This window comes from Rattus norvegicus, chromosome 18 (assembly GCF_021556685.1).
Source record: "Rattus norvegicus strain SHRSP/BbbUtx chromosome 18, alternate assembly SHRSP_T2T, whole genome shotgun sequence".
Classification (NCBI taxonomy): Eukaryota; Metazoa; Chordata; class Mammalia; order Rodentia; family Muridae; genus Rattus; species Rattus norvegicus.
The window spans coordinates 6,002,080-6,026,391 of NC_141551.1; the positions used below are offsets into that span (position 1 = coordinate 6,002,080).

Below are 24,312 nucleotides of genomic sequence, written 5' to 3' on the forward strand. Positions count from 1 at the left end.
AATGCAAGCTGAGTGTTCACTACTGTAGCCTCCTGACAACGCCAGTGGGGAGGGACTGCAGGGAGAGGGGGAGCTGCAGACAATGGTTCTGAGGGAGGAAGCCTGATGCTCACTTGAGAGAGCAGGGGCCAGTGTGAATGAAGAACAAGAAGGGCTGCCCTTGCTGCAGACACAGCCAGACTGTGTGGCAGGAGACTGGAGAGAAGTCAGCTCTCTTCCTGGGCCCAGCGTACACCTCCTAATGCTTCCACTGAGGGAAAGTGAAAGAACTTGGCTACTGTCATTAAAAGATCACTACAGGTCCTGTGTGGAGAACAGACTCTAGACAGGGCAGGATGGAATCCACTAAGCCAGGAAGGACAGACCCAGGGACCAAACGATATTTGTAGTGCTGGCTTGAAAAAGAAGGTTTTAAAAATAGCTAGAAGACTGATTTTAAAGGAAAGGTAATGAGAGTTGCTTGACTCAATGTTCGACCTCCGGAGTCAGGGGTGGGCGTGGGGGTGGTGTGAGGCTAACAGGACTGTTGGGCCAAGGACTGTTTCCAGAGACAAAGAGCACGAAAGCACCTTGAGGTCCCACTGCAGTGTGTCTGCCTGCACTATAAAAACTGCCATGACAACTTCATCACTTTTGCGCTGAGCAATCTGCCTCAGCTTTCACTCCCTCATCCAACCTCACAATACACAGATCAGGTTAGACTGTCAGGGGCTGTAACCCCAGAGCTATGGGGGAACAAAGGATCCCACAGCAAGCTGACCAGCTAGACCAAAGGACTGGGATGCTCTGACTTCAACTGAGAGGCCCTGCCTCGGTGAGTATACGGACACACAAGAAGACACCTCACACAAATGAAAAGAAAACAGATCTGCCAGTGTCTTGTGTAGGATAAAGTGTGAAGCAAACTGCTCAGAACCTCGACTGCCTAGAGCTCTACCTGCAGTTCAGACGGATTACGGTGCCAAAGAAGCAGAGGCAGAGACGCGACAGAAGCAGAAGATGGAGAGGCCGCTCTACAGGTCGCCAGCATCCGTCTGTCTGTCTTAGCTGCACAACAACAGCCATACGACTAGAGTCTCGCCTTATAACATCGTTATCTAATCTGATTTTTAATGTTAAAAGCATTTTCTTAGATTATGTATATCCGTGTGTGTCTGTGTATGGTTCCAGGCACAAGGATGCCGTCCCCGCCCACGTGGCAGTCAGGTCCCCTTTGATGCGTTGGAAACTGACCTGGGGTCTCTGCCAGAGGCAAGTGCTTTTATCAGCTGAGCCACCTCCCAGGGACCCTCATCAGGTCCTTTTAGGGTAATCTAACTATTCAATAATAATTTCACTTCTCAGACTATTTCTGGGCTGGGGAGATGGCTCAGGAGTTAAGGACATTGGCTACTGATCCAGATACCCGAACTCAATTCCCAGCACCCACATGGCAGCTCACGAAAGTCTAACTGCAGTTTCAGGGACCTGGTGTGCTCTTCTGACCTTCACAGGCACTGGATATACCAGGTTCAATTTCTGCCCTACCCCTACTCTGCTCTGCATAGAAGCAGGCACACATATGCACCTCACCCGCCCTGTGTCTGTCTCTCGTCTTCACTTAGAGACCAAGGGTAGGTACATGGGGCTTCGGGCCTGACAGGGCAGGAAATACTGCTTGAGGCTCTAATGCTAGTTACCATAGCATCATCAAATTGAGCCATCATCCACGCTAGCCGCAGTCCCCTAACTTATAAACCGTGGACAGTCCATGTTCACAACTCCCCCATCTTAGTACCTTACGAGCAGTGACTCTATCTCAGCGTCCTCACTGCACGAACCTGAAATTCCATGGTCTACACTCATTCCCACAGCAAGTCAGAGCAACCACGGGGCATCCCTAGTGCCTAGGGCATCCAGTCCAAGTCTGAGGAGTCTCATTAAAGAGAAAAACTCAGATGAATACTACTACCAGGTTCCAGGGAATCACATCTTAGGATAAGATACATTTCAGCATCTGAAATCTGAAGGCGGAGGAAAAACACTTGGTGACAGACACGTGTGGAGGCGTGAGCAGGAAGTTGGAACGCTAAGAGCTCCGACAGCAAGGGCCCAAGTGTGCCAGGGGAGCTGCCCCTGGGAGCTCGTCACTAATGAGGGACACTGGAGAAACAGCGATGACAGTGCCCAGGGACAACGAGGCACTGTTGTATTTCAGGCAGCCACAATCAGGAGCAATTGCCAGTCAACTTCACCAGCCTTCTCAGATATCTCAAAGTACTGTCTAGTGGAGTGGCGGCTGCTAGCAGACACGAGAAGGGGCTACATGTGATTCCTCATGGCTGAAATTCCAGTTCTTGGAAGCTGATAGATCATGAGTTCTAAACAACGACACAGTGAAATCTTGACGTGGAAATCAGTAAAACAAGCGAACAAACAACCGACGTCCACAGGATAATGAGGAGCGATGTGGTGACCCCATGGCTGGTCAGTCGCCGAACTCACCTGGTCGTACCCATAAGGCCTCTGCTGCGGTGGCTGTGGTGGTCCTGGCTGTGTTGGTCTATAGCCCCCATACTGCTGACCTTGACCCTGAGGATAATTAGGATACTGAGGCCCTGGACCGCCCTGGGTAGGACCTGCAAGACAACATCAACAGGCGCTCAGGTAAAGCTAGAAAGTCTCCCCACAATATCAGCAGGAACTTCAAACGATGTATTACTAAATTCTCGTATCTAAACAGAAAAGGGCAGGTAGCACTCTGACGTCCGCAGTGTGTTATGAGGTCAAAGCGAATGACTGGAGTCAAAGCAGAAGCACAGCTGCTGCTTCAGTAAATGACTGACTGTCCACGCCGCAAGCCGATAGGGCAGGCTCAGGAAGCAGTGATCCAGGGTAACCTCCCAACAGGTAAGCTGTGGTCCATGGGTTGGTTAGCCAGGATCAGGTCTGGTTCTATAACCCAGAAGCAAGTCCAAATGACATAATTTCTGACTAAAGTTGTGAAATCAATGACATTCTAACTGTGTGATTGAATTTACATTTGAAATCGTCAAAGTGGTACGGCTCTACCACCATCAATAATTTTATCTCCCCAGAATTTTGTAAGAAAAATGAATGACTCAAAAAGCCACAAGCTGTAATGTGAAAAAAGTTGCTTGAAAAGTTACACTCTGAAGGCCGGGGATCCCATGCCCCCTTCTGACCTTCTGAAACACCAGGCACACGCGTGGTACACAGTCAAAGAAGCAGGCAAAACACTCACCCCATGAAACACAACTAAGAGGAGAATTTCCACTCTGAGAACCAAGCACTGTTAATACCGTAACTTTCCCTGGTAGAGCCTGTGTCTGCTAAGCGAGCACGTCTGCTTTAGAAACTCAACTAGAGACAGCTGAGAAGAATCATTTCTCCAACGGAGGGAGGCTCCTGGCTTGGACACTTCAATGTCACTTAAGACCTACCATAAAAACAATGACTGCAGAGACATTCAGAAGAGAGTCCTCTTTCAATTTCATGTAAATTCTACCAGATTATTCAATTATTGAATATCAAATTATTAAAACTCCACACTAGATGACAGTTTGACAAGTAAGGCCTATAAATGAGCAGAGTGGGGAGGTCTCCTTTCGGATTCCCGTTACTCAACGACACAGCCTTTGGTGACAAACACCGTCTTTCCCAGTGAAAACTGTTTTTCTCAAGTAGTATATTTAGCTCTCAAGTAGTATATTTAGTGACATCAAACTTGTTTGCAAGGACTTGCAATAAAATTGATCTGACATACAACAGCCATGCACAGGGAACACCGTTCAGGAAAGGCAAAGACTTCTGGGAACAGAAGCCCAGGACGACTACGCATCACACGCCAGACTCTCCATTGGGAAGGGCGATGCTCAGAGTTCATGTAATGCACGTGTTAAGGGGACACAGGAGCCTCAGCGGCCACTTGGGTTCTTACTTCTCACCATAGCAGACAAAGACAGTGCCACAAAACAGACAGGCTTACACCAAGTGTCCAAACAGCTACTCACGAGGAAGAGAACAGTTAGCACAAAAGCACGCCCACACCGACACGCGGCTGCTGCACACCACCCACGTCCCACTCTCTCCACGTAAAGTGGTGGAAGTAGACTGGATGGGTGGATGCATGTATGGATACAGAACCAGTATTTTATATATATATATGTGTGTGTGTGTGTGTGTATACATATATATGTATATATATATGTGTGTATGTATGTATGTATATATATATATATATGTACATACGATATAGACACTGTAAGAGACTTTTTAGAGATAGACAGACATAGAACCAAAGAAAATTCAAGTCAGATGTTGTAATATAGTTTTTGATGTTGAAAGTACTAGGGATCAAATCTGGGGCTGTGTGCACGCCAAGCAGAGGAAGCAGACAACACTACTTCACAGAAACGCGCTCCTAACACTGTGTGAGACCCAGACTCAGTAAATACACTCAGCAGCACTTTTAACTAGAAAGACAAACACTGTCTCTACGCATCTGAGTCTTCCTCTCTGCACTAAGGTCTTTTCTATAGCAGCTACTTATGTGCCTCATTATCATGTAGCTAACTAAGCTCATACAAGGCCACTTGCTATTTATACATGCCACAGACCCGAAAATTCATTCTTCTCGGTTTTAAACTGTCACCTTACCGGTAGACGAGAACCGCCTTCAGTCTGTAGGTCTTTCACAGCTGCATGCACTGCGATTATGGCATGTGTACATGTATGTGCACGCTCATGCTGAGCCTCTGCCTCATTTTCTGAGAGACTCGGTGGCTGAGTCATTGGGTGAAAGGTGAACTTTTTAAATGGGTGCTGGGGCTCAGGTTCATATGTGTGTTTAAAAAACACTTTAACCAACGTGGTTACTTCCCATGCCTTTAAAAGGAGCATTTGAAATCAACACTGTAATAGTAGACTGGGCTAAAATTATGCTTATAAAATGGTTAGGACTAGAGAGGAAGATAACGCCATGGGTAAGGGCACTTGCCACCAAACTTGGTAACCTGAGGTCAATTTCCAGGACTATCCTCTGATTCTACATGTACACCATGCTCCATGTAAGCACACACAACACTTTCTCTAAATAGATAAATAGATGATTAACATTTAAAATAAATTTAAATGCTACTCATGTATTTCAAAAGGATTCTTGCCCCATCTCTTGGTAGACAAGCAGAATGAAAGCTCTCACCGTAGCCCTGCTGCTGTCCTGGGTAGCCCTGCTGCCCCGGGTACTGCTGCTGCTGGGGTGGGTATCCTTGCTGTGGAGGTGGTCCTTGGTAAGCGTCCTGCTGCTGGCCGTACTGCGAGTTTCCTACAGAAGAAACGGAGAAGAGGAGAGCAGAGCCCTGAGAAGTCTGCCTAATTAATAGCTTTGTTTTTCCCTCTAAGATGCACAGCCAACAATACAAGAACAAAATGAAATGCCATATTGATTTAAAAAAAAAAACTTAACAAAACAAAGAAAAAACTCAAACCAAACAGAAGGATTTCGGCCAAACAAACTGCAGTTAGACCCAATTGTGCAAGGCTGAACTGCAGCTCTGTCAGCGCCTCTGCCATTGCGAGTGTTACAGTTACTGGAGCATCACAGGCCTAAGATCATGACTACGCTAAATAAAATAAAAAAGACAGAATTAAAGACAGCTACGAGAGCACACACTAGCTACACACGATCAGCAAGCTGTTCCCTAAAGGCTCTATGCTGAGATTTAAATCACACACACACACACACACACACACACACACACACACACACACGAAGGGTGGGGGATGGGGTTGATGGATTTATGTTCAAAGAGGAAATTTCCACGGAGCAAAGAAGCATTTTTGAATGTTTGTCTTCTTACTGCTGTTAGAAACGACACACCATGACATGGTTACACGTTCTAAGTGTCTGGAAGGTTGTGTTGGGCCCTGTAACTTTCTAGCCAGCCAGCCAGCCACTGGGACTCTAGGAGAGCTTTGCGTGGGAAGACGCTGTCCTGTGCGAGACCTGCGGCTGCTGGGGAGGGCCGTGCGTGTGCGTGTGCGTGTGCGTGTGCGTGTGCGTGTGAAGGTATGCAGATACCTCCTTCGCAGTAATGTGGTGAGGACTCCTCATAAGGCCTATCGTAGCCTTGTTCAGGATACGACGGTTGCTGATAACCGTAATCATTATGACCTACATCAATTCGACAAGAGACAGGAAGAAACGTTAATGGCCACTGAGTGAAAACCCTACAATTAAACTTTAAGATAAAACTGAAGAAAAAAAAAAGAAATGGAAATACATAAAAAAATAATTTTAATTGCATTAGCAAGTATTTACCAACGTGAATGCTTTCACCATGAGATTACAGCACACTATTTCAAGGCAAAGAGCAGTAGTCTTAGAAATTTACACTCATCCTCCTAACTGCGATAATCCTCACTGAGGGCAAAAAACCCTTGCATTCTATTTTAAAAAGAGAATGAGAACATTTAGGCCTCTCACGTGTAAGTAAATCGAGTCAAATCAGAATGAACACGGGATGCAAGTTATGACATCTTATCAAACCCCTGTTCTGAGGGTGGACATTTCCACAGCATACACTAAAAACAATATAAAATATATGAGGTCCAAAAAAAAAAATCATTTTTTTTAAAGATAAGGTCTCTTACCCTGGGTTTCTGGAGCTCCCTCTGTAGACCAGGCTGGCCTCAGATTCACAGGGACCCAACTGACTGTCACCCAAGTAAGAATGTATCTTATAGTGCTGTCATTTTAAACATCTTTAGAAATATTTCTAGAGTATTCTGCATATCAACATTCATAAAATGTGTATTTCCTGAGTTGGAGAACACCTTAAGTTTTATGACTCAGTAACTTCCACCAGTAGACTAGACTAATCTTTTATTCTTTAATGTTTCACCTAAAAACAAAATGCAGACTAATGTCTTCAGTTGCTAAAACTTGGTACTAATGTTCCGAAAAGGCCTAGGAGGAAGGACTATAGTTCCACATAAATGTTACATTCACCGCATTAGTCTGAAAGCTCCCAAGCCACTTTAAGAGTTGGCAATACATGACCGCCAGCTTACTAAGGCCAGTGGTCAGCTGAGATAGAAGTACCACCGGAATCCACTCACGTAGCTGCTGCCCACAGCAGCTCTCCTGTTCTCATGACAGGTCTGCAATGTGAGAGCAAGACCACATGGCCTACAAGGACCAAATCTTTGCTGCCTGGCCCTCTGCAGAAAATCTCAGCCAAGCACTCATTCATGTACTTATGGGCAAGGTCATCTGGACCTGAGAGAAGATGCTCAATTGCCTGGGGAGTGCAATTGAGGGGAACACTCTGTCAAGACCTACTGTACTCACACCCGTGAAAACATTACTACTTAAATGAAGAACAAGCTAGTACACGTAATTATAGCTTTACGTTTTAACAGTTAGAAAAATAATGTGCCTATTTTTAACAAGAAGGTTTTAAAATAAGGCAAATTTCACATTTCTGAAAATGTTCAGGACCCGAAACCATCAAGTCCAACACAACTGCTTAAGTGCACTTTAAAGCTGACTTTAAAGGGTAATTTATTCTTAGATTACTTATGTTTACCACATAGATGTCACCTTTTAAATTTTTCTGTAAATGTACTATTATTAAAGTTTAAATTTAAGAAAAAAGCTTAATATATCCACAAAGAATTAAGGAGAGGAAAAGCACTGACATTCTGAATACCAATGGCAAGAAAACCTGAGATAAAAGCACACAGTTCTAACCAGAGTTGCACACATCATTAACAAACTTCTTGTGTGTAAAGCTGGTGACAGTCGGTGTTTAATGCAGATCCCCCTTTATGCTTCATGCACTGATGAGAAGCAGCAGATGAAATGCCACTTGAACACAGACCCCATCTTGTTGGTTTCCATCAGGTTCTAGCCAAGAGGTCCTAAAACTTCAGCCTGAAGTTTCTTTGCCATATAATTACATTAAAAATAACAAAAGAGGGGTTGGGGATTTAGCTCAGTGGTAGAGTGCTTGCCTAGCAACCGCAAGGCCCTGGGTTCGGTCCCTAGCTCCGAAAAAAAAGAAAAAAGAAAAAAATAATAACAAAAGAGTTTACTTGATAAAATACTTTAGCAAAGCACTTCACTAAAAGACAAATTACCCCATGATATTTCTTTGTACCCACTAAAAAGAAATTATTTTACCAGTTCTACATGTTTAGATAATTTTTCTTCAACATTAAAATACAAAATTTTCAAACAAAAAAATGCCTAGTAAAAATCTACTTGTGCACTTAGATTATTTTCCATGTACTTTCTTAGTGTGTAGCATTCTTTAGTGGTAACTTCTTACAATTCATGTTCCCTTTTAAAGGAGGTGGGGGAGAAGCCACTAAATTAAAAATCCAAATGCCTTGGCTATTCAGCACGATTCAGTGCACCTTATCTATTGCTATATTGTGGACAAGCATTTCCTCAATAGCAAGCATATAAGGCACAATTACTTCCCAAGAATGGAACATAAATAAATGAAACAAGAACTACATTCTCTATAGTCTTACAGAGCTATATTCTTAATATAAGCAAAACAATGGGTGAACTTTATAGCAGATGAATTAAATCTCTCTAAAAATACCAAGGAAGAAGAAGAGGAGGAAGAGGAAGAAGAGGAGGAGGAGGAGGATGAAAAAGAGGAAGAGGAGGAAGAGGAGGAGGAAAAGAGGAAGAGGAGGAAAAAGGGGAAGAGGAGGAAAAAGGGGAAGAGGAGGAAGAGGAGGAGGAAAAAGAGGAAGAGGAGGAAAAAGGGGAAGAGGAGGAAAAAGGGGAAGAGGAGGAAGAGGAGGAGGAAAAAGAGGAAGAGGAGGAAAAGGGGGAAGAGGAGGAAGAGGAGGAGGAGGACGAAAAAGAGGAAGAGGAGGAAGAGGAGGAGGAAAAAGAGGAAGAAGAGGAAAAAGAGGAGGAGGAGGAAGAGGAGGAGGAGGAGGAGGAGGAAAAAGAAGAGGAAGAAGAAACCTGTAGAGCATTTGCTTTAGGCTCAGATGAACAATCCTAAACATAAAAAGACCCTCTTTCCCACGAGAGACACTGGAGTGATGGAAATGTAGCTCCAGATAGCACCAACAGTGACCACACAAATATACCTTGAGTTAATTACAAACCAGTGTCCTTCTTGTCAGAGCTATACAATACCAAATGCTTCTACATGAAGAAACAAGTTGGTAGTTTCTTCGCCCCTCATTAAAAAGTTGTGAAATGCTTTCTACATTAATACTGGGCAGGGATAGAAAACGGGAAGGGTAACATTAGAGAGATTACCATCAGGGTAATATTGCTGGTTCATGCCTTCTGGAGGACCTTGTCCACCATGACTGTATTGGTCCCCATAATAGTCTTCCTGGCCTGAGTACTGCTGTGGTGGGCCTGAAAAACCACAACCAGTCAAGACATAAATCATTTGTTCTCTGCGTCATCCAAGGCGATCTTTCTAATCTGCTGTTGCGAGAGACTACTTCTGAGCAGGAGACTCCCACAGTGCTTGGGCACTATTCCCATGCACACACACACACACACACACACGCACACGCAGGTCCACACGTCACGGTTATCAAATCAGTAAGACCATACACATAATACCAAACAATACCAACTCAGAAAAGCAACCTCTGAAGCAGAGGCTGAAGCAGGTGGAAACTGATTTCTTTTTACTTGTTACATTAGTATTAAGGCATTTTGATATAAAATTGGCTTTGTTCTTTGTCATATACTTAGTAACTTCTAAAAAAGGGAGAGAGGGCATTTTCTGATGTAAATGAGTAAATTTGATAGAAAAGTTTCTGATGTGGTATTTCCCTAGAGAACACCAGACAAAAGGAAGCCATGTGCTGGGAAGCTCCTCTATGCCTCAGGACTTCCTCAGGGTTCCCTAAACCCTGCTACCTTGGTGGGTGGCAGGGGAGTGCAACAAAAGCCAGGATGAACAGTACATTAAAACTTAAAGCCTTTCAATGACTGTCATTTACAGTAAGCAAGGAATTTTCCAGATGGCTTCTCACCCTGTTGTGGAGGTCTATAGGGAGGCATCTGTCTCTGGCCCATCATGTGACTGCCTTGGTTAACTTGACCCATCAGCCCCATGGGCGCCTGCTGTCCTTGGTAATGCTGCGCACCTCCAGGTGGCATGCTGTACTGCTGAGAAGGAGGCTGCTGGTGCATCATGGGACCTGAAGACAGAAAAACATCATCACGCGGTGTTCTGGCACTGCTGCTCAACATGCGATGACAGGTACAAGACTCTTACCACAGAATACACAAAGTGTGTACTCGAACAAGGGACACTGACTGCAAGTATAAATGAGTCTGCACAAAGCTCACAGGCCCACATTTATCTGCAAATAAGGAAAACAACCAAACCCCAGTGGAACCCTCAGGTCCACCAGAGCACTCCAGTCATTTTTAAAAAATCAACATGGAAACAAGCTCTTTCTGGCATATACATCTTCTATCCGCATCATCTCACCGGCTCTCAAGGCAAAAGCATCTTACCACAGCATGAGGAAAGCGATGAAAATAAGACCGACAGAAGAAACCCACTTCTGGGTTTGTTTCCTTCTGTATGTAGAGAGGATGATAAAGACTTATTCTCTGTATGTGTGTGAGTTTGCATGACTTATGCACGCTGCATACATGCAGGAGCCCAGGCTAGACCAGGGAGGGAGGGCATCTGGAATGCAGAAGTCACAGGTGGTGTGAAGGCTTGGGACTGACCTCATGTCCTCTGGAAGAGCAGCAACACTTCTACCCACTGAACCATCTCTCCGGCCCTACACTCTCATTCCTTTTAGTACACATTTATGCAATAGTGGTAAGCAGAAACCTACAGAAGCACTTCATAAACATATCAGTTAAATTTTATAAACTTCAATTTTATGCAAAATTAAAAAAACTTTCCATTTCCCAAACCTTTTATAAGCTTTACAAACTAGAAATATATAGTGCTTTTTCTTTTTCTTTGAAATATCTTTTTATTTTACATTCTTTTTTTAAGGATTTACTTTATGTATGAGTACAGTGTTGTTGTCTTCAGACACATCAGAAGAGGGCATCAGATCTCATTACAGATGGTTGTGAGCCACCATGTGGTTGCTGGGATTTGAACTCAGGACCTCTGGAAGAAGAGTCAGTGCTCTTAACCCCTGAGCCATCTCTCCAGCCCTACAGTGCTTTTTCTTAAAAAAGAAATTTTTTTGTTTTTTTTTTGTTTTTTTTTTTTAGTTTTAATCATATGTGTACAGGTGTTTTGCCTGCATGTATGTATCTGTGAACGATTTGTACGTATGCCCAGAGGCAGGAGAGGGCACTGGATCCCCTAGAGCTGGAGTTACAGACATGACAGCTGTCATGTGGGTGCTGAGAAGTGAACCAAGGTCCTTTCCAAGAACAGCTCAACCATCTTTCCAGCCTCCAGGATCACGGTGCTCCTTAATAAATAACTAAAATCCTCTCACCTTGCCCACCCTCTAACTTCCTACTCCCAGTCTCCCCACCCTAAAAACTACCAGGAAAAGGTCTGTAGTAAAGCATGGGCTCAGAGACAGGTACACTCTACAGGGTGAGAGTTAGGAAAAGGTCTGTAGTAAGGCATGGGCTCAGTACACTCTACAGGGTGAGAGTTCAGCACCACTGCTGCAGCACATACAGTGAAGATCTGTCACGTGACCCGCAGTGGCCCTCGCATTCTGTGTGGCCGCCTAGCAGTGTCAGATGCTCCCCGAGGGCTGCCGGGTCCTTAAAGAGCAGAGTCCCACACTCTCAGCCCGCTGACTCGAGTGTCTGTGTGTCGTCTTGCAGTCCTGCTTACATAGCGCCAAACTTGGGGGTGAGTTAAAGTACAAAAGGGAAAGCTGTGCAGGCCACGATGACACAGTGAGTCAGAGGCTCACTATTAATTTAAACAAACATCTAAAAACCAAGCAGCCACTTCCTTAAGTTTCCAGGGACAATGTGAGCACAGAGCTTTACCTCCTCAGCAACGTGACCATCTGTTCCGTGGGAAGAAAAGCTTCTTCAGAGCTGCTGTCTCCCTGAGCACCTCTGTGTGTTCTGCTTTTGTCTAACTCTTCTCGGGTCTCTCCAGTTTTTATCACTGTATGTAGAAGCTCTCCAAAGCCCTGGAGCCCTTCAGCATGGAAATGAATTCTTCACAGCAGGAGGAAGACGGCTCAGTAAGACTGGCAAGGAGGCAGACCCTGGGCGCACTGTAGGTACCTGCAATGCAAGCTGTCACCTGCACTTCCCAGGGCACCCTGGCAACCAGGGAATCCACAGAGCAAGCTTGCTAACAGTACCTGGCAAGATTACAAATGTCAAGCCGAGTTCAAAGTGCACCTCTGTGCCTGTCCTTTTCACCTGCACATCTCAGAAGCATTGGGTGTAGTGGCTGCAGTATGGGTGTGAGCCGTGCACATGTAGAGTCGGAGGAGCCCACAGGATCCCCTAGTTACAGACAGTCATGAATTGCCATGTGGGTACTGGGAGCCGAACTCGGGTCCTCCAGAAGAACGGGTGATCTTAACCACTGAGTTTATCACTCTAGTCATGAACTCTATGTGATAAAAACATTTTAATGCTGTTACTCATAATTTATTGTCAACCTGACTGGGCCTTTTAAATTTCATTTTCAAGAAATGAAAGGTTTGCCTTATTTTTATTTTCAAAAACTGCCCAAAGGACTCCTGACTTAGAAGTTAGGCTGTATCTGAATATTGGAGCCAAAATGAAAGGCATCGCTAGGGGAGGGGCTCTCAAATATCTATCACAACAAAATTCTATCTCACTTCAAAGTCCTTCCAGGAGAGAGGAAATTCCAGCACAGGGCACAGCCCACACAACCGTGCCATCTGAGCCCTATCTCTATCTGCCTGCAGCTCAGTCACTACCTTCCTGAATTCTGTCACTGCCCCCAAGGCCTCACAGCACTCAGGATCAACGTAAATCCAGAGAAAACAGGAGAGGAAGGCAGCACACACCCGGCACTCTGCACACGCCCTTGAAGGCTTATCCACGAAGTTTAAACGTCAACTCTGATTATCTAGGATGCATATGGTTTTCCTTAACACACTAACGGGAACAGAGCAGTTCAGTGAAAGGCCGCCAATTCTACGGATGGCAGAATACCCCAGAATAACGTAGACTGGCAAGGTGAATGCAAATAACGGCAGCAAGCATCTGTCACTTCACAGATGTCCCTTGTTTCTATAAATGTCGATATTAGATATACGACAAAGTAGATAATGCATACACAAGATATAGAATACCTCATTAATCTAAGAATTTTTCATATATTTTTCACCATTTCCACACTAATCCACTTTGAATTTTATAACTTACTACACAGTCTACAATAACAATTCTACATTAAACACAGAAAATAGTCCAAAATTGCTATACTTTATTACTGAAATCCTGAGCTCCAAAATTCTGTCAAGAAGCAAATGTGAGTGCTTCTCATTATGTAGCAGGCCCAAGGCAAGGAGCCTGGGTGACGGACAGACGTGGCAGACATTGTAACCATCTCAGGGGCTTACACTCAGACCAAAGAACTTACGGATGTTATCAGTTAAATTTGGGAAGAATCTTAAATTATTTTTTTTTCTTTTCTTTTTTTCAGAGCTGGGGGCTGAACCCAGGGCCTTGCGCTTGCTAGGCAAGCGCTCTACCACTGAGCTAAATCCCCAACCAAATTGTGTTATTTTTTTAAAACATTCTTCATACATAGACATACACACGCCCACTCATATCTTCAGACACAAACCACCTTTTCCGACATTCATTTATATTAACCACTTCTTGATGACTGTGAGTCTCAGCCCTACTGACATTCACCAAATTTCTGGAGGTCCCAAAGAGGGTACTGCCACCTGTGAGTACAGGACAGGCACCCAGTTAAACGGTTCCTTAGGATGTGACACAGTCCCCACAACAAGGAATTAGTTATGGCCCCAGAGCGTCAACAGCAGTGAGGTAGGACATTCTGGTTTTCTCATGGGTGTGGCAGGCGTCCTCACAAACTAGTCTGAGAACTCACTATGGATTTTGCTTCCTAGTGATTAAATTTAAAAAAAAACAAAACCACCATGAGTAGTATGTTACAGATGAGTAAGTGTAACAACAGACAAAGCTAGGGCATGTTTTAGTTAGCAACCTCTCAAAAAATTGCCTACATTTTGAACTAGACTCCAGGGTGACTCATAAAGACATTCACTGGTAAAGATTTGAACTGAATTAAAAACCTCTCGATTGGATGGCACAGTGACATAAGAGGACAGTCTCGGGGACGGGCTACATCAGAAGGCCTAGTTTGTGGTGAGGAGCGCAGCTGCCACATGGCTTGCCCAGACTCACAAAGCACCAGCGCAGACCCCCGGTATTACAAAGGCCAGGCTCAGTAATGTGCCCACGCCTGAAATCCCAGTACTCGGCAGTGGGGACCCCTCAGCTACCTACCAAGCTGGGGCTACAGCCTGGGCTGCAAAGCAAGAGGGTGGGGGAAGGGAGTGGAGGGAGGGGGAAATACGTAATCATTTTACAGTTTTAAAAAGTTAACGGCTGCGGGATGACAATGCCACAGAGAAGGACATCAGTTCCCTAATGGGTTACAGTGGGACATACAAGTAGACAGTCAGTCAACACACACGACAGTGTGACCTGGTGTGGCCAGAGCAAACAGAGCATCTGACTATCATGAGCAAAGAGTACAGAGAAAAGAAAAATAAACAATTATATAATGAAAACCACTGAGATTCCCATGAACAGCCTTAGTATGTTATTGTGCCTATAGACTATGTACATGGAATAATTAAAAACACGTGTCAAGTCTGCCAATGCTTCCTAGCTCATGTTCTAGGCTTCTTACACCTTCCAGAGTTTTCATATTAAACATGGGCTAACTTTTCTAATTAGAAATTGGTGTAACAAAATAGCTAGTCTGGACTACAGCAGAAAGACTGCACTACACCTCCTCAAAGCCTTTATCACAGCAGCCGTGGCATCAGCAATAGTCTCGCCAGCCTTGATGGTAAGGAGAACAAAGATAATGACACAATTCAGTTGGCCCAAACACGAGTCATCAAAAAGACATTCCCATGGAATACTTCAAATAATTCCTGTTCGTGAAAATTTAGTGAGCAAATCGTGATTTGTGATGACTCCCTGAACGTCAGAGTAGCGTGGCCAGCATGGGAACAGCCCCCGCCAATCCCACACACTACGGTGCTTTACTCTCTACACTGGATGTCCTACAGCTCCTAAGCTCAAGCTGAGTCTGCAGATAAACCTATAATCAAATCTACCCAGGAGAGTCCGTGGCACAGGTAAACTCTGCGTTTTCTCGTAGCCGTGCCAGGTGAGCAACGTTTCTTGGTGCTGAGGGAGAAGACAACAGAGACATCATCCCATTGCCCCTCTGGATGCTGTCTCTGCCTCTCTTCCGCCTCCTGATGTGAATCTGTGTCATGGGGACAATAACCTAGCACATCGCATGTAGAGTGCATTCAGGTGCGACCACAAGTTCTTTACAGAAGTCACAAAACCTAAAGGGGGTGAAGACCGCTCACACTTGTTCTTGCTACACGCAATGCGACAACTGAAAGATCAATGTCAATCTTTATGTCTAAAAGGAAAAAAAGCCTAAAAATGGTGACCAAGCGATTTGATACAAACTATGCAGATGTTTACGGAGCCAGACTTTCACAAGAGTCCATCTTTTACCAACAGTGTTAGCAGTGAGAATAATAGTGTGAGGTGGGCAGGTCAGAAGGCAGCTTTTCAAACTTCCTTTACTTGGGCTTTGCCTGCACATACGTGTGCATGCATCAGACCCCTGGAACTGAGTTATGGATGGTTGCACACCATTGTACGTATAGGTTGATGTCTATATGCAGGTGAGGGCTGGCACAAGTTAGGTCAAGCCCATGATTGGACAGTGAAAAAGTAAGGCGGGGAACAAAGCTTTTGTAAGGAGGGAGAGAAGGGGAAGGAAAAGGAGAATCAAGACGGAGACGGAGAAGGATGACCCAGATCCAGGTGGTCTTGAATTGCCAAGGAGGTTGTGATGGATATCATTGGCAAATTTATCTTATCTAGGTGGGCGGTTTATATCCTTATCAGTTGGTTATGAATTTATTGTCTGGACATATTGTGGATTGAAAATTTAACATATAAATTTGATTGATAAACTACAGCTTATTTCCCTGGGGTTGTTGAGAGTGTGGGCAGAGTCTGTGGCAGGGATAGGAAGGACAGCCCCGTGCTGGACTTCTAGAGCCCTGATTTTACAGGGTAGCTGGAACCAGAGAGTTCTCGGCTAGTAGAGAGCCGCCTGGGTCTGAGAGTCCTTAAGGGCAGCGTGGAACTGCTGAGATAGAAGTACAGAGCTGGGCTGGGGATTTAGCTCAGCGGTAGAGCACTTGCCTAGCAAGCGCAAGGACCTGGGTTGGGTCCCCAGCTCCGAAAAAAAGGAAAAAAAAAAAAAAAAAAAAAAAAAGTGCAGTGCCATGTGGCCCTATGAGCCATAGGTTAAAAAGTTCCACCCATTTTTAATATTTACCACAAGATGGGTGCTGGGATTGAACCCAAGTCCTCTGCTAGAGCAACCAGTGCTCTTGACCACTGGGCCATCTCTCCAGCCTCCAAAGAACAACTTCCAGGAGTTGGTTCTCCCCTTCTACCATAAGCACAGAAGACTCAAACTCAGGCTCTCAGGCATGTGTAGCCACCAAGCAATCACACTGGCCCACTTCACTTAATCTTAAAGACTTTTAATCAATTTATCAAAAACCCCAGGCTCGAGCCTTGAATCTATGTCTAAAGAATTATACTCACAGAGGTCTTGAAGCACATCCTTAACACAAAACAACAATTTATGGAACTCTTTACATCTGATATTTAATTAATAAAATTCTATTAAATAAAAAAGCTACACTTAAATGTTTATAAATAAATACACTGCTTCTACCAAATAAAACTGTGGCCATTTCCAGAGGCTTTTCTGTTCTCATTTGGCTGGCTTTGGGATTGTTTATTAAACATCTTTCCAGATTATGACATGACATTTAGTTCCAATTCCTACTCATCAAAGAAACAGATGTGCATGACCCCAAGCGTTCCTCTCAGCACCAGGGATGAGGCCGTGAACAGAGAAGCCCTGCTCCCAGCCTCTTCAGCTTTCAGTTCTAGACCTCACTCCACGCAGCTCTGTACCTGTGTACATGGCCCTCACAGTAAAGGCTCCGGGCGACGACTGAAGACAAGAGTGAGTTAAGATGGGGAGGCAGATGCTGGGCTGTCTGTTATATTCAGACAGTGGCGTGCCATAAGTTTAATACTAAAATTTGCTCAAAAACAGCACAAAGGAGATTTTGCTAAAATTATAGTTCAATAACTGAGTTAAAAAAGTTCATTTTTCTCAAATTCTAGATGTATTCTGTTGAGTAAATACCAATCACAATGTTATCACACATCCATAGATACAATCACATACCCATAGATACCATCACACATCCATGGATACCGTCAACACACCCATGGACACTGTCTCATATCCATGGACACCATAACACACCCATGGATACCTTCACACACCCATGGATACCGTCACACACCCATGGATACCGTCAGACATCCACGGATACAGTCATACATCCATGGATACAGTCATACATCCATGGATACCTCACACATCCATGGATACCTCACGCATACATGGATACCTCACACATCCATGGATACCGCACACATCCATGGATACCTCACACATCCATGGATACAATCACACATACAGGGATACCTCACACATACAGGGATACCAGCACATATCCATGGATACCTCACACATCCATGGATACCACACACATCCATGGGTACCTCACACATCTATGGATACCTCACACATCCATGGATACCTCACACATCCAGGGATACCGCACACATCCATGGATACCTCACACACCCATGGATACCATCACACACCCATGGATACCATCAGACATCCACGGATACCTCATGCATACATGGATACCTCACACACCCATGGATACCATCACACACCCATGGATACCATCAGACATCCACGGATACCTCATGCATACATGGATACCTCACACATCCATGGATACAGTCACACATCCATGGACACCATCACATATTCATACATATACAGATACTATCACACGTAACCTGTTTTAACACTATCTAAAGCCAACTGCTGCTAATATGCATTTCAATGGCCACAAGGCTACAGAAGTATACAGTAAATACCACACTCCTCGTGTGGGTGAGCCTGCTCAGCCTTTGCAGCTAACTGGGACTTGAGGCAGCTGCTACGGCAGGCAGCTTTGTGCAGCTATGAAACATGGCGCACTTTAACAAGGTTCAACAATTCTGTTAATAACTTTCCTATCAAACTCCCTCACAAACTTTTTAATAAAGCTAAAAACAGTTTTCACTCATGAGGTTCAGTGAGAAAGGGGTCCATGAGAGGGAGCCAGAGATCCTATAGGGGAGGGAGGACTAGAGTATGTATTGAGGTGAGAGCTAAAGGGAGGACTGGGCACAGGGAGGGGAGTTCCAGAACCCTGTCACTCTGTCTTACTAGACCTACATGGCCTGAGGACATCAGCGCCAGCGCTGTGAGCTAGCAGACTCACTCTCTACTTCTGAAACAACCTGAAAGATAAAGATGAGTAAAATACATTTACCCCATGAGTAAGCAATTACAATAAAGATTTGGAGAGTGTTTTTCCCTTTAATTTCTCATTCAAAGTAGAGAGAGATGAACGAGCGGCAGAATTCTTACAGCAGTTTACAGAGGAGGTGGGGATGAGCTTAAAGCTACTGAATGAGTGCCTTACACTGCCCTGCAGTGCTCCTAGAATGAGTGCTTTAGACTGCCCTGCAGTGCTCCTAGAATGAGTGCCTCAGACTGCCCTGCAGTGCTCCTAGAATGAGTGCCTTACACTGCCCTGCAGTGCTCCTAGAATGAGTGCCTCAGACTGCCCTGCAGTGCTCCTAGAATGAGTGCCTTACACTGCCCTGCAGTGCTCCTAGAATGAGTGCCTCAGACTGCCCTGCAGTGCTCCTAGAATGAGTGCCTCAGACTGCCCTGCAGTGCTCCTAGAATGAGTGCCTTACACTGCCCTGCAGTGCTCCTAGAATGAGTGCCTCAGACTGCCCTGCAGTGCTCCTAGAATGAGTGCCTTACACTGCCCTGCAGTGCTCCTAGAATGAGTGCTTTAGATTGCCCTGCAGTGCTCCTAGAATGAGTGCCTTACACTGCCCTGCAGTGCTCCTAGAATGAGTGCCTTACACTGCCCTGCAGTGCTCCTAGAATGAGTGCCTTACACTGCCCTGCAGTGCTCCTAGAATGAGTGCCTTACACTGCCCTGCAGTGCTCCTAGAATGAGTGCCTTACACTGCCCTGCAGTGCTCCTAGAATGAGTGCTTTAGACTGCCCTGCAGTGCTCCTAGAATGAGTGCCTTACACTGCCCTGCAGTGCTCCTAGAATGAGTGCCTTACACTGCCCTGCAGTGCTCCTAGAATGAATGAGTGCTTTAGACTGCCCTGCAGTGCTCCTAGGATGAGTGCCTTACACTGCCCTGCAGTGCTCCTAGAATGAGTGCCTTACACTGCCCTGCAGTGCTCCTAGAATGAGTGCCTCAGACTGCCCTGCAGTGCTCCTAGAATGAGTGCTTTAGACTGCCCTGCAGTGCTCCTAGAATGAGTGCCTTACACTGCCCTGCAGTGCTCCTAGAATGAGTGCCTTACACTGCCCTGCAGTGCTCCTAGAATGAGTGCCTTACACTGCCCTGCAGTGCTCCTAGAATGAGTGCCTTACACTGCCCTGCAGTGCTCCTAGAATGAGTGCCTTACACTGCCCTGCAGTGCTCCTAGAATGAGTGCTTTAGACTGCCCTGCAGTGCTCTGGGGTTGGGGTGGGGGGCTCAAGGTGTAGCTCGGTGGCAGAATACAGGTCTGCACTTGTGGGGACAGAATACTAGTGTGGTTGAGGTCTGCACTTGTGGGGACAGCCCCAGCAAGAAGGAAAAGCTGTAAGGCAGCCAGTCAGTTTGCAGAAATATCACTACACATTAATAACAAATATATTGGTAAATGATACAATGCTCCAGTTAATGCCACAGAACTCAGCTGTTAGTTTTTTCAAGTAAGATGGTTCACTTGACAGAACCTTCCTTTCCTTTTCTCGAGCTCATGGTATTAAATGACCCTAACCAAAAGCTTCATCTTAGAATTTCACCAATATTTAGTTTTCACGACTCAGAAACCCTTTTAATAAAAATGGTGGCACATGACTGTAATCTCAGAATTTACCAGGCTGAGGAAGGCCAACCAGGACTACACAACAAAACTATTTCTCAAACTGAACAACCAGGGGCTGGAGAGGTGGCTCAGTGGTTAAGAGCACTTGTTCTTACAGAGGCTCCCAGTATCAACATGGTGCCCCACAACCGGACTCCCGTCCCAGGGATGCCCTCTTCTGACGTCCAAAGGCAGCGCACACACATGTACACAGGCATGCATGCAGGCAAGCACAAACACACACACAATAAACCTTAACCAACAAAACAACACGCCCAGGAGAAAACAAGACAAGTACTGTTAAGCATCTTCCAGTGTTTCTTAATACAGAGAGAAACATGGAAATCTGGGGCTGTCTGAGGATTTTCGCCATTTTCAATGCAAACAAAAACATTAAAGCAACTCTTGACTAAATCTGAGACCTGGGGGCGGGGCAGTACCAAGGACTGAACTTTTGTTCCTGAAAGAAATTTTTAAGAGGTGAGGATGCAAAAAAAGTTCCCTTTCGTTTTTAGAATTTTTCCAAGCTTCCTAAAAAAGGACTATTTGCAATGTGGTGTGCTCTCATCTCTGCCACGTTTCTAAGTCTAAACAGGAAAAACTATTTAAAGATACCTTACTGTTATAAAAACTACCTAAAGAAAGGTTTTCTGGGGGTTGGGGATTTAGCTCAGCGGTAGAGCGCTTGCCTAATAAGCGCAAGGCCCTGGGTTCGGTCCCCAGCTCCAAAAAAAAGAAAAAAAAAAAAAAAAAAAAAGAAAGGTTTTCTGATAAAACAAACAAAAAACGTTTTAATGAAACTTTTATTTGCCAAATCAGTTTTTGATTCAATAGGTCACCATGACTTGAGCACCTCTAATCAAAATTATATAACTGTATTCGTATTTTGAAATTATAATATTTCATCATAAACAATTTTAACACAAGCCCAACTTCCTTTATCTGAGTACCTGAGTGGTCTGATTTTTTTTTTTTTTGTATTATCAAATTTGAGGCTTACTACATTTTGTGTTTAAAAATTAAATTGCACTTTGTTTGCTTTTTGCACCTTCTATTTGGGGTTCTGTGTTGAATTGTTTCATATGCTAGCCACTGGGTAAGTAACATTAGAAAACAGGCACACAGTTTGCCTTCATGAGCAAACTCATAGCTTTACAGTGGCCATGTGCCAAATACTTTAACATAGCAATTAGCAAACGGAGCACCACTTACTGGCTTTTAGTCATTATTTACAGGATGCTTGAAAGAGAAACACAGTAACAACTTCACTAAGGCTAGTAATAAACTGTAGTACACTCCATGCTAAGCAGCTAGCTAGGGTGCAGAGACACCCCCACTAAACACTGGAAGGCAAACCCTTCCCTGCTTCAAACACTGGAAAAGCCATCTGGAGTTACCAGCCCCAGCAAGAACATGGCTGGCCAGTTTGCTCATGAGGACAAACTGTGTGCCTGTTTTCTAATGCGACTTACCCAGTGGCTAGCATATGAAACAATTCAACACAGAACCCCAAATAAAAGGTGCAAAAGGCAAACAGAGTGCAATTTAATTTTTAAACACAAATAAAAAGACTCCAGGCAGCCTCAACTCGATTTTGCTTCTTGTGCACACAACTGTGACTCGGTTCACACTTAAGACAGAGGCTGTTCACACTTAAGACAGAGGCTGTCTCACACGACCAACACAAATACACATTCCACTCAAGAGAACAGACGCTCCAAATTGCAGCTTAGCTTGCAGTTCAGCAATGGATACCTGAGGCAGAACTTCCACAGGTCTGGGCCAGCTTCAACTACACAGTAGATGTATCTTAAAAAGTTCCTGGTCCACCAGACTGCTTGTAAGAGCCAGAGCCAGAGGTTAACTGGTGACCAACAGTGTCTACTACACAACAGGGAAAATGTACCTGTGAAATCTCAGGGCAACAGTCGCCTAAACAAGACCAGCATGGCAATGCCAGGTGAAATGCCAATGGGCACAGAGAAGACTCCACAAGGCATCCTACAGCTAGAGGGTGACACACACGCACACGCACACACATAAACGCTCGCACGCATGCACGCTCACACACACACACACACACACACACACACACGCTCACGCTCACACACGCACACACGCACACACACACCCCAATAATAAGAAGGAGATCCTGAGCTGGGACAGGAGGGGCATGAAGGAGCTGGAGCTGGGGAAGAGAGGGGCAGGAGTGCTGCAGGCAGTTACCTTGATTTGGTTGCATATTCATGTTTGGTCTGGGACCATAGTTTCCCATTGGCTGCCCCTGACTCATTGTCATCTGGTTCTGCACGGGCATGCTCTGGGATGATGGCACAGAATGGTTGTAGCCTCCCATGGAGCCGTGGCTACTCGAAGGCATATTCATGGAGCTGTTCGTCATGCTGAGCTGACTGGGTCCAGGTCCCTGCATTGGCATATGGTTAGGCCCTTCAAAGAGAAACGGTCAGAACGGACAATCAGAGTTACGAGTTACGGAGGTGCATGGTACAGGTCTCCTTTATCATTACTGAGCTAGCAGCCGAAGCAGCCAGCTGACTGTTTAATCAACAGGAAACAAGCAGAGAGCTCAAATGGTAATCTGATAAGGTACATGTTATTTTGCTAGTTTAGTGCTGAGGAAACTTGGAAAACAGGAATTGTCTGGAGAGGAACAGGAAGGAATACTAGCTTGCTGGGACACGGAGCAGTACTGCACGGTAGTGGCACACAAAAGCAAACAGATGAACAGGTCAGTGAAGCACAAGAGTGTAAAAAATATGTCAAACAGATAAAATAGTAAGCAGTAAACAACAATGGTATTGTTTATAGTTATGGGAACAGATGGAGAATTTAGCAAGAAGGCGGGATGACTGGACAGCATGTTTGGAAAAAGCATCCAGTAGGGTCCCTACCTCATTCCTTCTACAACAACTAATTTCATATGTAGAAAAAATTTAAACTGCCCCTTCCCAGAGAAGGGGAGAAGGGAGGGGGAGACTGAGAGGAAAAGGGGACCAGATATTGGGCTGTAAAGTGAACAAACAAATTAATTAGTGGAAAACTAAACGTTAAAAGAAAAACACGGGCTGGAGAGATGGCTCAGCTGTTAAGAGCACAGACTGTTTGCTCTTCCAGAGGTCCTGAGTTCAATTCCCAACAACCACATGGTGGCTCACAACCATCTGTAATGAGATCTAATGCCCTCTTCTGGTGTGTCTGAAGACAGCTACAGTGTACCCACATACATACATATATGAAAATAATAAATAAATCTTCAAAAAAATATAAAGAAAAGAAAAACAAATCATAAAATGTAACTTCAAATATGAGAACTTTGGAAACAATCCTGGAAAGGGAAGGCCTTAAGTATGCTTAGAAGCTCAGAGCTATAATAAATGGATAAATTTAGCTATATAAAAATAAACAGAAGTTGAGGACCTGGCTCAGTTGATAAAGAGCTAACCATGTGGGCATGAAGACCTGGATTTGGATCCCCAGAATGTATGTAAAATGCAGGGAGAGACAGCACATGCCTGTAATCCCTGGGCTTGCTGGTCAGCTCGTCTAGCCCAATCAGTGAAGTCTAGGTTCAGACGGCCCTGCCTCAAAGCTCTGATCCAGCACATTGTGAAGAAACACTTCGTACACAGCTGAAGCAATGCAAATCCACGTAAATACTGCTTTATACAGAGCGTTTTGCAATGATCAGCAGATTACTAGATTATTACTAGATTATTAGAGTACTGCTTTATACAGAGCGCTTTGCAATGATTAGCAGATTTTAAAATGTCCTGGTTTTGGTTTGTCTTGATGACACAAAATGTCCTGTAGCACAGACTGGCCTCAATTCACCATGCAGCAAAGGATGGCCAGAGACTCCTTAACCTCCCACCTTTCACGGCTTGGGAGTATAGGCGGGTCCCACTACACCTAATAATTTAACTGCTAGGAACCCACG

At 44.7% G+C, this 24,312-nt stretch overlaps 1 protein-coding gene across 5 annotated transcripts in view; it reads right to left on the bottom strand.

Moving 5' to 3' along the window:
- Ss18 (SS18 subunit of BAF chromatin remodeling complex) overlaps positions 1 to 24,312 on the bottom strand; it is a 62,425-nt gene that overhangs the window by 4,110 nt on the left and 34,003 nt on the right. Inside the window, 6 exon segments of one of the 5 annotated variants that reach the window (NM_001100900.1) lie at positions 2,485 to 2,618; positions 5,204 to 5,326; positions 6,083 to 6,175; positions 9,299 to 9,403; positions 10,036 to 10,203; positions 22,581 to 22,802. In NM_001100900.1, the coding sequence (NP_001094370.1) occupies positions 2,485 to 2,618; positions 5,204 to 5,326; positions 6,083 to 6,175; positions 9,299 to 9,403; positions 10,036 to 10,203; positions 22,581 to 22,802 (845 nt within the window). 5 annotated transcript variants of the gene reach the window in all.